At 36.1% G+C, this 13,579-nt stretch overlaps 1 protein-coding gene across 4 annotated transcripts in view; it reads right to left on the bottom strand.

Annotated features, from left to right (window-relative positions):
• The window catches only part of LOC116992134 (ABI family member 3 binding protein), a 141,056-nt gene that overhangs the window by 111,996 nt on the left and 15,481 nt on the right, over positions 1-13,579 (bottom strand). For all 4 annotated transcript variants that reach the window (XM_033051398.2, XM_033051399.2, XM_033051401.2 and 1 more), the window contains exon 2: positions 8,406-8,585. In XM_033051398.2, coding sequence (XP_032907289.1) covers positions 8,406-8,585 — 180 coding nt within the window. The remainder of the gene's footprint in view (positions 1-8,405; positions 8,586-13,579) is intronic.

Below are 13,579 nucleotides of genomic sequence, written 5' to 3'. Positions count from 1 at the left end.
TTGAAAAAGAGATTAATCTGAAATTAATAAGGAAAAGTCAATTAGTCAGTGAATTCTTGACACATTATCCAATCTCTGTGATCTTTAGGCTGTTTTCTTTAAAACTCATTGAGTTCAAAATTACAAATGCTTTGGTTAAAACAAAGGTTGAGATGTTTATTTTAGTTTGGGGAATTCCTCTTCAGAAATAAGTTTTTCCCTTACTCTTAAAACCAGATGTCAGAGATTTCTGCCCTTCTTAATTATCTAAAGCCAAGCTCTGTTCTCTCTTAACTGCAACATGAGAGAAGTTGTCTTAGTAGACTCCAGCAAGATTTTCACAGGCAGAATTTGCCTCACTCTATACCAACCAAAATTATTTTTTCTATAGCTTTTTTAAAAAAAGGATTACTCTATATAGAATTCTTATTCTAGCTGAGATACATTTATCTAAGTGCTAAACTATAAATAAGAGACTGAATCTCCTGTGTATTTCAGTGTAACAGGCAGTTTGAATTCTATGAACTAAAAAGAAATCATTCTATTTTCTCTTACACTCAGATTTCTGTAAGAGAGAGAAATGAATAGCAGTACCAAAAAAACCGAAAGCTTGCTGTACTACTGAAAAGGTTCTGCCAGTGTGGGGAAAGCCATTCTTACTTAGCTTTACTTATTCTGTGCACATAATTCACTGGAAACCCATTCTACGGAAGCACTTTAATTCTTTAATTAGTCATTTAATTAACAACTAACATGTAAGTAATGGGTTTCACCTGCACCAAATAACCAAGAAAAGCATTGAAAACAGCTGTTCAAAGCAGTGTGGAAAGAAGAATTAGTTTTAAAAGGCACCCCAAAGTATAAATACCTCTTTCTTCATTTACAAAAAATGTTTTTTAATATTTAGAGGGGTACAAAAGTGTAGGACCTATGTAGTCACTTGGACATTTTTTGTATTGAGACTGAAAACTAGAAATAGGCAATGCTTTAAAATAACTTGATTTTCCTCTATTTTAAACCCAGTTTACTCTGCTTGTGAGACTCTTATAACTCTCACAAAGTATTCAACAGGATTATTTTAAAGCATGACCTTGAAAGTTCAAGAACTACAAAGCCAGTCTTCAAAGCTATAAAAATTTATGGGTTTATCAGTAAAATGTCCAAGGGTTGTGAAAGAAAGTTATTCAAATACTTTGAAACAGTTTTTCCTTGCCCCATAAATGGAAAAAATAATTCTGGCTGAAATCTGAAATCATTTGTGTAGCAGTATAGAAATAGATTACCTGCTAAACAAAATATGGCAATAATCAGACTGTTAATGCCTTACTGGACATCCCAGCTACAAAACCTGGCATTCCTCAGAATTCATTACCTCTAGCAGTTGTTTTTTTATGTAGAAAATTGTTCTCTGTGGAAATATTTTGTGTTATATGCTATTCATCAAGCTTTATTTTGGTAACTTGAACAAATGGTGCCTTACTAAATAATACAACACATTCCCCCTTTCCAGAGAATTCATGGCTCTTCTGACTGTAAGACAACCCACAAAAGGAAGTATTTAGGAAAACAGGCTGAGTCTGGATGTGGAGAGAGTGCTGTTAGAATAGAGGTAGGTTTAAAAAGTCACTTCTTTAGAACCACCGAATTTAAGACAATAAAACTATTATAACTGAGATCAGAAAATGAAATTGTTAAACATATCCATTTAATACCTGGGATACAAAAATTAATTTCTGTTCTGTCCTTAGGACACATCTTAATTTAGAAATATGATTCCATGATTCCTGAGCAGAACCACCCATGCTGCTATATAGATGTTAAGAGTAGAGCAACTGTAATTTAAATAAAATTCATTGGTTTGATGCACAGTATCAAAGCATTATTCATGGAATGGAGGACACATGCCTTGAAATGCTTTTATTTGGGTAGATATACATTTTATATCCTAGGCAGTTGAAATTCAAAAATGCAGAGAGCTTTTTCAATATCATATAATGAGCCCTGACTCGTTAGAAATGGGAGTTCTTTCTTAGTCTTCCACTGAAATTCTTTTTTCTTTTAGTAAGTTCAGAAGACTACTGAGTTTCCACACTGATTCAGTCTTCTTGCTGAGAAATATGACTATCAGTCATCATCACAATGCTGAAATCATCTGATACTACTATGACTCAATTCATTTTCAGGGCGTTAAAAAATTGCCTCACCCAACTGTTAAACTCTGTCAAGTTACGGAAATATTTCATGATATATCTGTGGTTTTTTATGATGCCTATATATTCATAATCCATTCCACAGATCTATGTCTACAAGAAGCAGGAATCTTGGGGAGAGGTGAGTAACACAGCAGAAGAAAATGAAAATTCTGCAGAATACCAGAACTTAAATAAAACCATAATTCACTTTGCACTAATTCATTTAATGCTGAAGAGATAAATCGCTGAAATGCGAGGTAGGTAAGAAAATGTGACAGTCAGTCATAAAAATATGGATGTTTGACTGAGTGTAATTGTGATTCACAGAACAGATCAATTGTTTACATGAAAATATATTTAAGAAGAGAAACTTGTTTGAAAAATAAAATTACAACCTCAAATTAGAGTAAACTAAACCACAGAGTGCAGACAATCCTGTTTGCAACTGAATATTTCTTATTTTCTTCGAACTGTATTTAGTAAGAAAAGGATAGTTACTTAATTACAATCAATGTTGCAATGTCTGGACACAGATAAAAATCCAATAAATCCATAAATCCAACATCTGCCTCCAAAAATAATTTCAGTATTAATCAGTATATAACAGAGACATATATTATAAATACAGATCTGTCTGTCTCTCATCTGTGAGGATCCCTACAAAACAAGGCAAGATTTAACAAGTTAAGTTTGAAATACATTTGTGAATTTGTTATGAAAATCTTAGTGGCTCGTTGATGCCTAACACATTCTTGGAGGGCTGCTACTCTAAGAGCACTTGTTTGAATCTATTACTGTCTAACACCCTTTATTAAGGCTAGAACAACAAACATCTTGGCTAAGAACTCCTTTCAGAACAGAAATAAAGTCCAAATAGTTGGCACCTTCAATTCTTTAGCCACAAAATGCTCTAGGAAAATGCCCACATGTACCAGAGAAGTGCTTCTCAATAAATTCATGCCTAATTCTTAGTGGTATAAGTCCCCAAACATGGGATATTATATTAGTAAATAAAATTATTGAAAGAAAAAAGCTTCTATTACTCAACAGCTTATGAAGACAACCAGAATGTAGCAAAAATATATACCACTGGCATATCAGGTTAACATAGGAGAGTACTTGCTTCCACATGCCATGAGCTGGGCTATCAAATCAATGGCAGCAGGCAACTAACATGCACTACAAAATGCTAGAAAATTCTTCTTTAGTTCAAGCACACTATTCAGGGCCCAGCCACTATGCGCTTGAAAGCAAAACAATGCAAGAATGAACTGACTGGTGAATTTAGAATAAATCTTAAATTAGTGTTACAAATGCATCATTAGAATTCATGGACCACCACATTCAGAAATCAAAACAAATATTTTTTTGGCTTCAGGCTGCAAGTCCTTAATCTGTATTGAGGGATTGCTAAAGACGTTCAATGGGATATTGTTTGAGGGTAAAGTTGGAGGAAGGGGAGGATGGAAAGTATTGTAGTATAACAATCATGGGGAAAGAGAGAAGTGGGACAAAGAGGCTGGCATGAATGAACCCACTGCTGATCAATGCACTTTTCTAGAGCAGAGGGCATCTGCTGGCCTCCTCCAGGTCCTTCCACTGGGCTCAGCTAGCATTACCAATGCGAATCTGCTTTCTGGAAAGGTAGCAGGAGGCAACACAATGCTGAAATAACATTCATGTTATTTGGCATCTTGAAAAGTATGTAGATAATACAACTTCCAGTTTCTGGTAATTGATCAGATAAAAGAAACTGTACAGCCAGATCTTTTAGCTAAGCACAGATCTCTGAATTACACTTTTTAAAATGTGCTTAAGGTGGTACTAGAACCCTCTCATATATATACATAAACACAAAATTCACCCACCACTTACTGGTGTTGTTATAAAGCAGGATTACGCACATATTCTCCTCCTACACTGTACAATCTTGTACAAGAAAAAGAAAAGCAAAAGCATTGCCCAACTTTGAGCTGGTTTTAGAAACTGAAAGGGAAAATAATTTTGTTCACTCTGTTAAGTAATTGCTGTTCATTCTTACAAAACTCTCCTATCTCCTCCCAATGTTTTGGGTTTCTCCAACGGTATCAACAATTTCTAGGCTGGTCTGCAATTTTTGTAGCCAAGTTAGAAAAGACTAATACAAATTTCTTCAGCAAGTACTCTTTCTTTATGAGTCAGGAAGACTGAAAAAATTAAGATAAAGGTTTAAGTCAAGCACTTTAGGATGGGTCCATTCACATTTTTTTTAGTCTAGCTGAATTAACATCTTGATATCTATTGACACTGTCTGAATACCTTTCACAAGCAATAATAATGTTGTTTACTGTCATGTGAGTACATAAAATAAACTCAGCACAAACCACATCTGGAGTCTTGAAACAGGCATAATTCTTGCAAACAAAATTTGCTGCTGCCTTATCACTGTCATTGACATTTCAGTATGATTCACATCTATCTACCAGTGCATGAAGCTGCTCAAGACAGCAGAAATTCATTACAAGTTCAGGAAATCCCGCAGAATCCTTATTGCTTTGTACATGCCCTCTGCAGGCAGATCCAAATTTATTGATAATATTATGCAATTGCTGCCTCAGTTACTATATAATTTGCAAAACAATGGGAAAAGAGATATTTTAAGATAAGAATTATTGCAGTGAGGCGCTGATTATTTTAATGGATGAAATATAGGTGGATGTCACACATTGTACAAAATTATATAACTCTCCTGAAAATCCTAGGAAATGTCATGTCTTTAATAATTTCTTTTAAAATTTATCCATCTATAGATATGTAATTTTATAAATTAATACAGCTGCGGACTTCAAGCTTCCTCTTAACAGGATCATAACAGGTGTGTGACCCAGCAGAAAAGCTTGCAGTAAATTTCATATTAATCTATAATGGCTGGATTGGAAATATGGAATTTGTGGGCCTTAGAAAAAGATATTTTTGTATATTGTAGTCTTCCATATTCCAGTTCCAACAGGGGACAATTACCCCAAACAAAACACTAATTATGTTGCTTCCATTAACAAAATCAGGGCTAAATGAAGAGCTAAATCAAGGAAATGTGGAAATGTCTGCAAGGCACTTAATTCTACCTTGTGGACCTATACTCTGTTAGAAAAGAGAAATTATATTTTAAAGAATTGATGCATTTTAGGAAGGGAATAATGACTTACATGTGAAGTCTGTGTGTTTTCTTACATTGGCCGAATACCTAAATTAATGTGGGGTTTTTTGGTTTTGTTTTGTTTTGTTTTGTTTTGTTGGGGTTTTTTTTGTTTTGTTTTGGTTTTGGTTACAGCTGATTGTGTATCTGTACGATTTTTCCGTAAAAATTTTCACAGAAAAACTGATTTTGATACTATCAGAACAGGATCCACTTTCATGGATCTTCCATTCTCCTGGATCTAATCCCTCTCCCAAGGGATTATATTCCACAGTATTGTTCCTTAATGAATTAGAAAAACATACCTCTTAGTGAGTTACAAATGCCCTTAAATGTCCATTTCCAATCTTTATCTTTCAGCTTCAAAACAATTTAAGATTGTGATCATAGTTCCTAAATCAACTGGGAAAGGTTTCTCTTTCCATGAACAACTAAAACTGGCAAGAAAGGAGGAAACCTTAAACTATATTAGTCTTGGTCTAAGTAGAGCACAGTGAATTTTCATATTCAGTAACCACTTCCTCCACATCCTGTTCAATGAAAGCCTCACCTAACACTGTTCAGGGAAGTCTGTAAACTCACCTGCCTTCTCTAAAATTCAAATAAGTCAAAGCATGAGAGGACCAAAAAGGAGTTCTCAGAGCAAAAATGAATGGTTTTTGTATAAACCTAGTTGTTTTGATTGTAAGAAAATGTGAGGAACACACTGAAGACCATATTCAGGGTATGCAGTGGCACTTGGATCACTGGAATATCTAGAACTAGGGATAGGCAACCTTTAGTGTGAAAGTACACTGTTTTTGTACGAAGATAACATACTAGGCCAACTTCATCACATATGAGATGTACTAGGAGTACAAAGGCAATCTGAGATTTTTCAGCAATAGGGTCTATGGGGTTTATATCTTTGGCATATTTCTTGAGAGTTTTTTTATTGTCCCTCTACAACACCTTGGTTTTTCTAAAATCAATATAAAGTGTATACTAGAGCTGAGGTCTCTGGCTGCCACAATAAAATTTAATCATTGTTCCTAGCATTAAGAACCATTCTGCAATTCTTCCAGTTTCTGCCAGCAACAGATCCCTAAATATGGTGGGGAGGAGGGAGTGTGCTAGCAATCATCTCTGTCTTCGTTTCTGCCACACAAGTCAGTCTAAAGTAAAGCCAAAAGCACAACTGATATTTATTGCTTTTGCTCGTGTTCCATACACTTTTGGAAAGCACAGTCAAAGCTGCAGTTTAATGTTGTGTTTAATATTTGTGAAATGAGAAAGATTATGTACTCTCTGCTTCCAATAAATAAGTCCTCAAGGAATAAAATCCAAGTCTAAACCTCTCAACTAAAAGCCACAGTTCCAATAAACATACTGGTAATTGCATTAAATAAATGTTTGCAACTTGAAGTACATATTGCTGATAACTTCTTTTACTCCTGTCTTTTCAAAGATGACATTTTTTGAAGGTTAGAAACACTTGCCTTGCTGTCTATATTAACGTTTCATTTTGCATGTTTAGTTACTGGACATGCAGAACTCACAAGCATAGATTTATTGTCACAAGGAAACTGTCACAACCTCTATTAGCATGAGGGAGATTAAATTTTGACGTTATTACCCTTTGAAATGATCATAAAGGAAGAGCATTCCTCAACATTTGTGCTTTTCCCTCTCCAGACACCCTACAGCAAATGGATATGCATGTGGTCAGTGCTCTGGTGTGCTGTAGAGCTGTGTGCTGTAGTGATCTAGCTTCCAGCCATTAACTGTTATGGTTAAAGCTACAAAATCAATATACCTGAAATTCCAGGTGACCTAGAGCTTTTAGTTTTCAGTTTTGCAAAAGATTAGGTATAAAAGCATCTCTTAAATGGGAAGAGCAAAAGATCTTACATGATGATACATTCAGTTCTTTTTTTTGCTCTTCCTTAAGATCTCAGAGTACCTGAAAAATATTAATCCTCACTCCTCCTGCAACAGGCATTGTTATGCCTAGTGCACAGTATACTACAGAAAATCCTGTACATCATTCTTAGTGAACTGATTCAAAAGGTACATATAGGGTGAATCAGCTTAAGTGATAGTTGTGAAGTCAAACACTGGATTGGTGATAGAACTACAAAGAGATCCCAGAAGTACAAACTCATGAAAAGGAAAGTAAGCCTTTGCCACAGTGATCCTAACAGTCTCTAATATCTTAATTACTCCCTGTCTAACATCTTATTTTTTCAGTTTTTATTCTGCAGTTTTCAGCCCAGAGCAGAGACCCACAATGGCCTTTGACCACGTCAAAAATATGGCAATTGTTACTTCTATGCTCATACATTCTTTCTTTCCCCTTGTTTTACACCAAGCTGACCACATTACATTGATGAGGTAATTTGATTCATTTCAGTCTAGAAAAGCTTAAAGAAATCAATAGGAAAATCCTTAGGGATTTAACAGATTTCTCAAAAGGTAAATCCTGTTAAATCAATGTTTTAAAAACTTATTCTTCCTTCTCCCTATTCCAGATAACAGGATATAGCATTCTTGACATGGATTAATCCTTCTGTAAAACAGCTCATGGAATTTCATCTGTAACATCTGACATGGAAATTAGAGGCTAATCTATAACATGCAATACTGGAGTGGATCCCAACAAGAAGAGGCATCATTTTGATATGAATGCTTGTGTCAAAAGGACAAGACTCTTTCACTGCTTCATCGAGTTAAAAGCATGTATGTTTTCCTTGTATTCTACTTTATAGCTGCATCTTTAGGCAAACCATCCCATTTGATCTGTGATGTGTTCTAGTACAGTCTCTCAGTAAAATGAAAATCCCAAAACAAATACCAGTAAGCAAATTCTTCCAAACAACAAGAACTAGTTTGCCCTCCTTGAAGGATCTGCTAATTCCACTTTCCACTGAAATTCTTGACAGCAACCTTAAGCAAACACAAAGAAACCCTGAGCAATAACCCAATAAAACAAAAAATTAGGTGAACAAAAGGTTCATATTCTCCTCAGTCTCTTCCCATGATTCATTACAACAACAGCATGCAAAGCAAAGACGTCTTACCAAGTTCTGTTATGTAGTTTTTTCCTTCTGCAGGTAAAGGAATGTACTGATTAGAAAAGAAGTTGCTCCCATAACCCAGGACAAAACCTTCTAGCTTGGTGCTTTGACTTGGTCGAAGATACCTCATGCAAACAGTGTCATCTGTTGCATTGATCTGAACCTTCAGACTCTGCCTTTTCACTGGGGAAAGAGTGAAAAAGAGGAGATCAGAGCGGATTATCTTACCATCACATGTTCAATAATGGGACATGACAATATAACAATATAACAATATAACAATATAACAACATAACAATATAAGGCTGTTTAATTTGCTAATAGCATGCAACTGAAAATTTTCTTATAGATGATGTCTCCTGGAAACACAATGTATTTTAAAATGTGAACTACAGTCATATAAAAGAGTGGTTGCCAACGTGACTGTTTTTCCACTAGTTTAGCTTTATCATTTGCTTTAAGATCTACAATTGCAGAAGTAAAACCATGCATGAAGTAAGTGGAAAAAATGCAAGTATTTTTCCTTTAAATGCAAGACTTATAGTATATCAGCCATATGTAGGACCCACAGGAGAAAAATATACAAGTTTTTGGTTTGAATATTTTTGCTTCTTAGTAGAAAACATGAAGTTGTAAAATTAAATTAATCAGTTAATCACACTCAAAAAATATGGTAGAGGATAAACACTAACTAGATCCAAGTAAATCTTCTACAATTTTTCCCCTATGTGGTGCTGGAAATGTAATTTTGCATTTGGAATTACACCAGGACACCTAACTAACATAAATACTTTGCTCAAAACTACGAAGAAACTATTTTTAAACACTCATTTTTATGCTATCCAGGGGAACAGCACATAAAGTAAGAAACATCTTGTATATCCATCTGCAAAAATTTAATTTGTAGCAATAGAGAATGACTTCACAACACAATAACCAACTTTCTAGCTACAAGTTGGTGTTTTGGCTTCTTCTTGATGGGGTAAGGGAGGATTGGCTTTCCCCTTTTCCTTCCTTGGTATGCACAATTTTAACACTCCCTTGTTACTGTTAGACCTATCATATTTTCAGAACTGTTGAATTGCTGGCTTTTCCCCAAACTTACAACAGCAGCACTGGACTAGTACATTTTGGGTTGTTATTTCTCTTCTCATTCTCAAAATACAAATTTTTATCCCCAGCAGATTTTCAGACATCTGTCCAATCATGAGGGCTGAAATTAACTTATCAGGAACAAACAGAACTTTGCAGACAATCATTTTACTTCAGCAACAAAATCCTGAAGAAAAATTATGAGATAAATGATAAATATCATTGAAAAATAGGGTAGAGTGATATTAAACTCCTTCCTTCCTTCCTTCCTTCCTTCCTTCCTTCCTTCCTTCCTTCCTTCCTTCCTTCCTTCCTTCCTTCCTTCCTTCCTTCCTTCCTTCCTTCCTTCCTTCCTTCCTTCCTTCCTTCCTTCCTTCCTTCCTTCCTTCCTTCCTTCCTTCCTTCTCCCTTTCTTCCTTCTTTTCCTTCTCTCTTTCTCTCTCCCTTTCTCTGTCTCTCAGTAATTGAATATCATACTGATTTTCAAATTTTCTGTAGACAAGTACATATTGATTTTCTGGTATCACCCCAAAATACCCTACTTTTTTTTAGAGAAATTCTAATGACTAGAGTTGCGAAGAGACCAACACCCTCACTTGGTTTGAGTAGATGATTTGAGCATCTGCAGTCGTCTGCACACAGAATGTAAAGCCTTAAGCCAACACTTTATGCCTCTTCCCTTTACAGAAAGAAGTGTACAAGTAAAAATGATGGAAAACATCTGCCTCCCTTCCTTTATCTAAAGACTGATCAAGAAAAATCACTCAGCCAGGAAACTGTCACAATTTTCCAAAGGCAACCCTGCCAGGTTCCAGAAGACTGCAAGGCGTCTAGAAAACTCAATTCTCCGGCATTTTCAGCAGTGCAAAACCTTCATGGGGAAAAGGGAGGCAGTTGCTTCTAATCTCTGTGACATCTATTTATTTTTAGTACACAACACTGCTGAGGAGGTGCAACTCTGAATATTGATAGAGCTCCAGGTAGCACAAACCAGGAAGAAAACAAAGCACACTTCAAATATCTCTAATGGGTTTCATAAAGACACCTAGTAAAAACTGGTAACAAAGTTTAGGATTATTATCTCTGACTGACAGTTAGTTACATCTGTTTAAATTATGGATTCTTCAAAACCCATTAAGCATTATTGAAATTATAATCTCCTGGTCTCTATTGAGTATTCATGTCTAAGAATAAAATAAGACTTACAGAACTTAATTCAAATATGATAATTTGATTTCTGTAATAAATTTCTAAATAAGTCTCAAACCTGAATTTACAAAAAATAAATTAATGAAGGCCTATTTAATTTTAAATTTACAATAATTTAAACCATTTCCTCCCCACAATTTTATCTACATATCTCTGAGTTATACTTTACATCAATTTGAAGACTTAATTCTACACCAAGATTATATTCAACTGGGTCTGATTTCAGTTAGATGGATACTGTTGTTTATTCATAAGCAGTCAATTATAATGACAGAGACTTGATTTTTTTAAAGCCTTAAAAATCTCAGTGAGATTTCTCCAATTAAAAAGCTTAAATGGGATCCCAAAACAGAATACTTCTGCGATAAAACCCTTTTGACTTCTTTTTTATAACTAGTATATCAAAGCTATGAAAGCTTTGATAATCAAAGAGAGTTCTAGCAGGAAATAAAAAGGAATACATAATATTTATTTTTTTAAAAGAGAATAAGACAGGAATGAAGAAAAGGAAGATGCACTTAAATAAAAAAAAAAAATCCTTGTCCTCACCACCCTGTCTTGACAGGGCAGATGATTTTCCTCTAATTTACTTTTAAGTACAGTGATGGCCTGGATGGCAAAAAGTATTGCAAGTCCCTGCAGAGTTTAGGAAAAAAAAAAAAACATTAAGAAAAAATTATTTAGATTGGAAAAGACCATCAAGATCATCAAGTTCAACCATAAACCCAGCACTGTCAAGTCACCACTAAACCATATCTCCAAGTGCCACATCTACACAACTTTTAAACACCTCCAGGGCATGGTCAGTCTGTCCCAATGTTTCATGGCCCTTTTGGTGAATATATTTTCCCTAGTGTCCAATCTCAAGTTCCCCTGGCACAACTTGAGGCCATTTGCTCTTGTCCTGGCACCTGTTACCTGGGAGAAGAGGCTGACCCCCACCTGGCCCCCACACTCTCCTTTCAGGCAGTTGTAGAGAGAGATAAGGTCTCCCCAGAGCCTCTTTCTCCAGCTCTCTCAATTCCTCTTCATAAGACTTTTGCTCCATCTCTTCACCAGCTTTTTGGCTCTTCTGTGGACATGCTTCGGCTCCTCGACATCTTTCTTGTAGAGAGGGACCCAAAATTTAATATAGGATTTAGAGTGCAGCCCTACCAGTGCCAAGTGCAGGGGGGTGACCACATCCCTGGTTCTGCCTGGCACACTATTGCTGGTAAAGGCTGGGCTTCCATCGGGCTCTTGGCCACAACGGGTACACCCTGGCTCATGTTCAGCTGCTGGTGACCAGCACACCCAAGTCCTTTCTCATCAGGCAGCTTTGGGTTGTTGTAAGCTAGGTGCAGGATCCAGCATTTGGCCTTGTTGAAGGTATACAATATCCACAACTTTCCCTCATCCACTGAGTGAGTGACCTTGTAATAAGAGGAGATCAGGTTAGGCAAGCAGGACTTGTCTTTCCTAAAGCCTGACCCAAAGCGCAGCAAAGAGCAAGGCAGCCAAATCTCCTTCTTCACTTTAATCTAGCTGTGTGTTTTTCAGGGAAAAGAACTGCTAAAGCAACAACACAGATGCCACATTTCATATGACTAAACCACATTCCTATTCATGGGCTATGTGCATTCCAGAATCAGTGAAAATGAGGGATGAATATTAACTGGTAAAACAATAAATGACTAGTCTCTGGAAGAGTATGAAGAGAAGTGGAGCAACCAAGGACAAGGAGAGCTCAATCCTACGTGCTGCACAGACACTGACAGTCGAGTCAAGAGAGGGCCAGACTGGAGCAATGCAGATATAAATGACATATAAATTATCTTGGTAAATGGGGACTGCCCCCAGGAGAATATTAGCAATATAGATTTCACTTGTGTGGATCTCACAGTGTTTTGAACAATTAATCAGGAAAGCATCCTTATTCTGAGTAATATGTCTCTTTTAGTTGCCACTCAGATAAACGTTCATTAAATACGATTGAATGGACAAAAGAATTCATAGGAACTTAACTGTTATGACACTGTGATAAGAATCTATTTGATTCTGAGAAAATAATTTTGTCATATTAGGATTACAGGAGACCTTTTTTCCCTGCATCTCCTTGATGAAAGACTTGAATGATAAACTAGATGCTCTCTAATTCAATTAATTTGTGCTAGTTTCTGGCATTTGATAGTGAAACCCTGGTCTTAAGTATTTGAATTTGTAATGTAATTCTTTTATATTGAGGCCATCTCCAAATGGAAGATTCTGAGATCTATAGCTACCTCTGAAACACAATCTTTCCTACATGCTTGCCAACAGAAATTCCACACTGATCTGCAAGTATTCTCTTCAACAAAAGTCAGCTGATGGCCAAAATCAGCAGGAGAAACTGTGCAAAGCACATCAGAAATAAAAGCACGACATTGAGTGCATCAGAGCACTTGGAGTGTTGGAATCACTCTAAGGAAAGGAGTCTGCCTGTACTGGGAGAGAATGAAAAACAGGTTGATGAATCAGCTGCATCATAGGAGAACCAGCCACCACCAACCCTTCAGAAAGAAGAAAATAGCTACCAGTGCCCTGAAGAATCCAGCTGGAAGCACCATAGTTTGACTAGTTGGAATGTACAGGCAACAGGAGACAAAAAGCAAAAAAATACTGAAACTTTCAATAGTTTAGATGTTACTTTTACTCATACCAGGAGTCTACTGCACTCTTTTAAGTGTGCATGGTCTCTTGTGATCAAATACAGTCCTATATTTTGTTTTTATCCATAGAGTGAGGATCCTTGAACTCTGCCCTACAAAACTAGAGGGTGAAATACAGCTGTAGCACATTACAGCAAATTTGGCTTTGTTGCCAGAATTCCTTTTGCCTTACATTGAAACTGTTTATTT

This window comes from Catharus ustulatus, chromosome 2 (genome assembly GCF_009819885.2).
Source record: "Catharus ustulatus isolate bCatUst1 chromosome 2, bCatUst1.pri.v2, whole genome shotgun sequence".
In the NCBI taxonomy this organism is placed as follows: domain Eukaryota; kingdom Metazoa; phylum Chordata; class Aves; order Passeriformes; family Turdidae; genus Catharus; species Catharus ustulatus.
The sequence above is the reverse complement of the archived record's forward strand: the minus strand, read 5'-3'. Positions and strand labels throughout refer to the sequence as shown.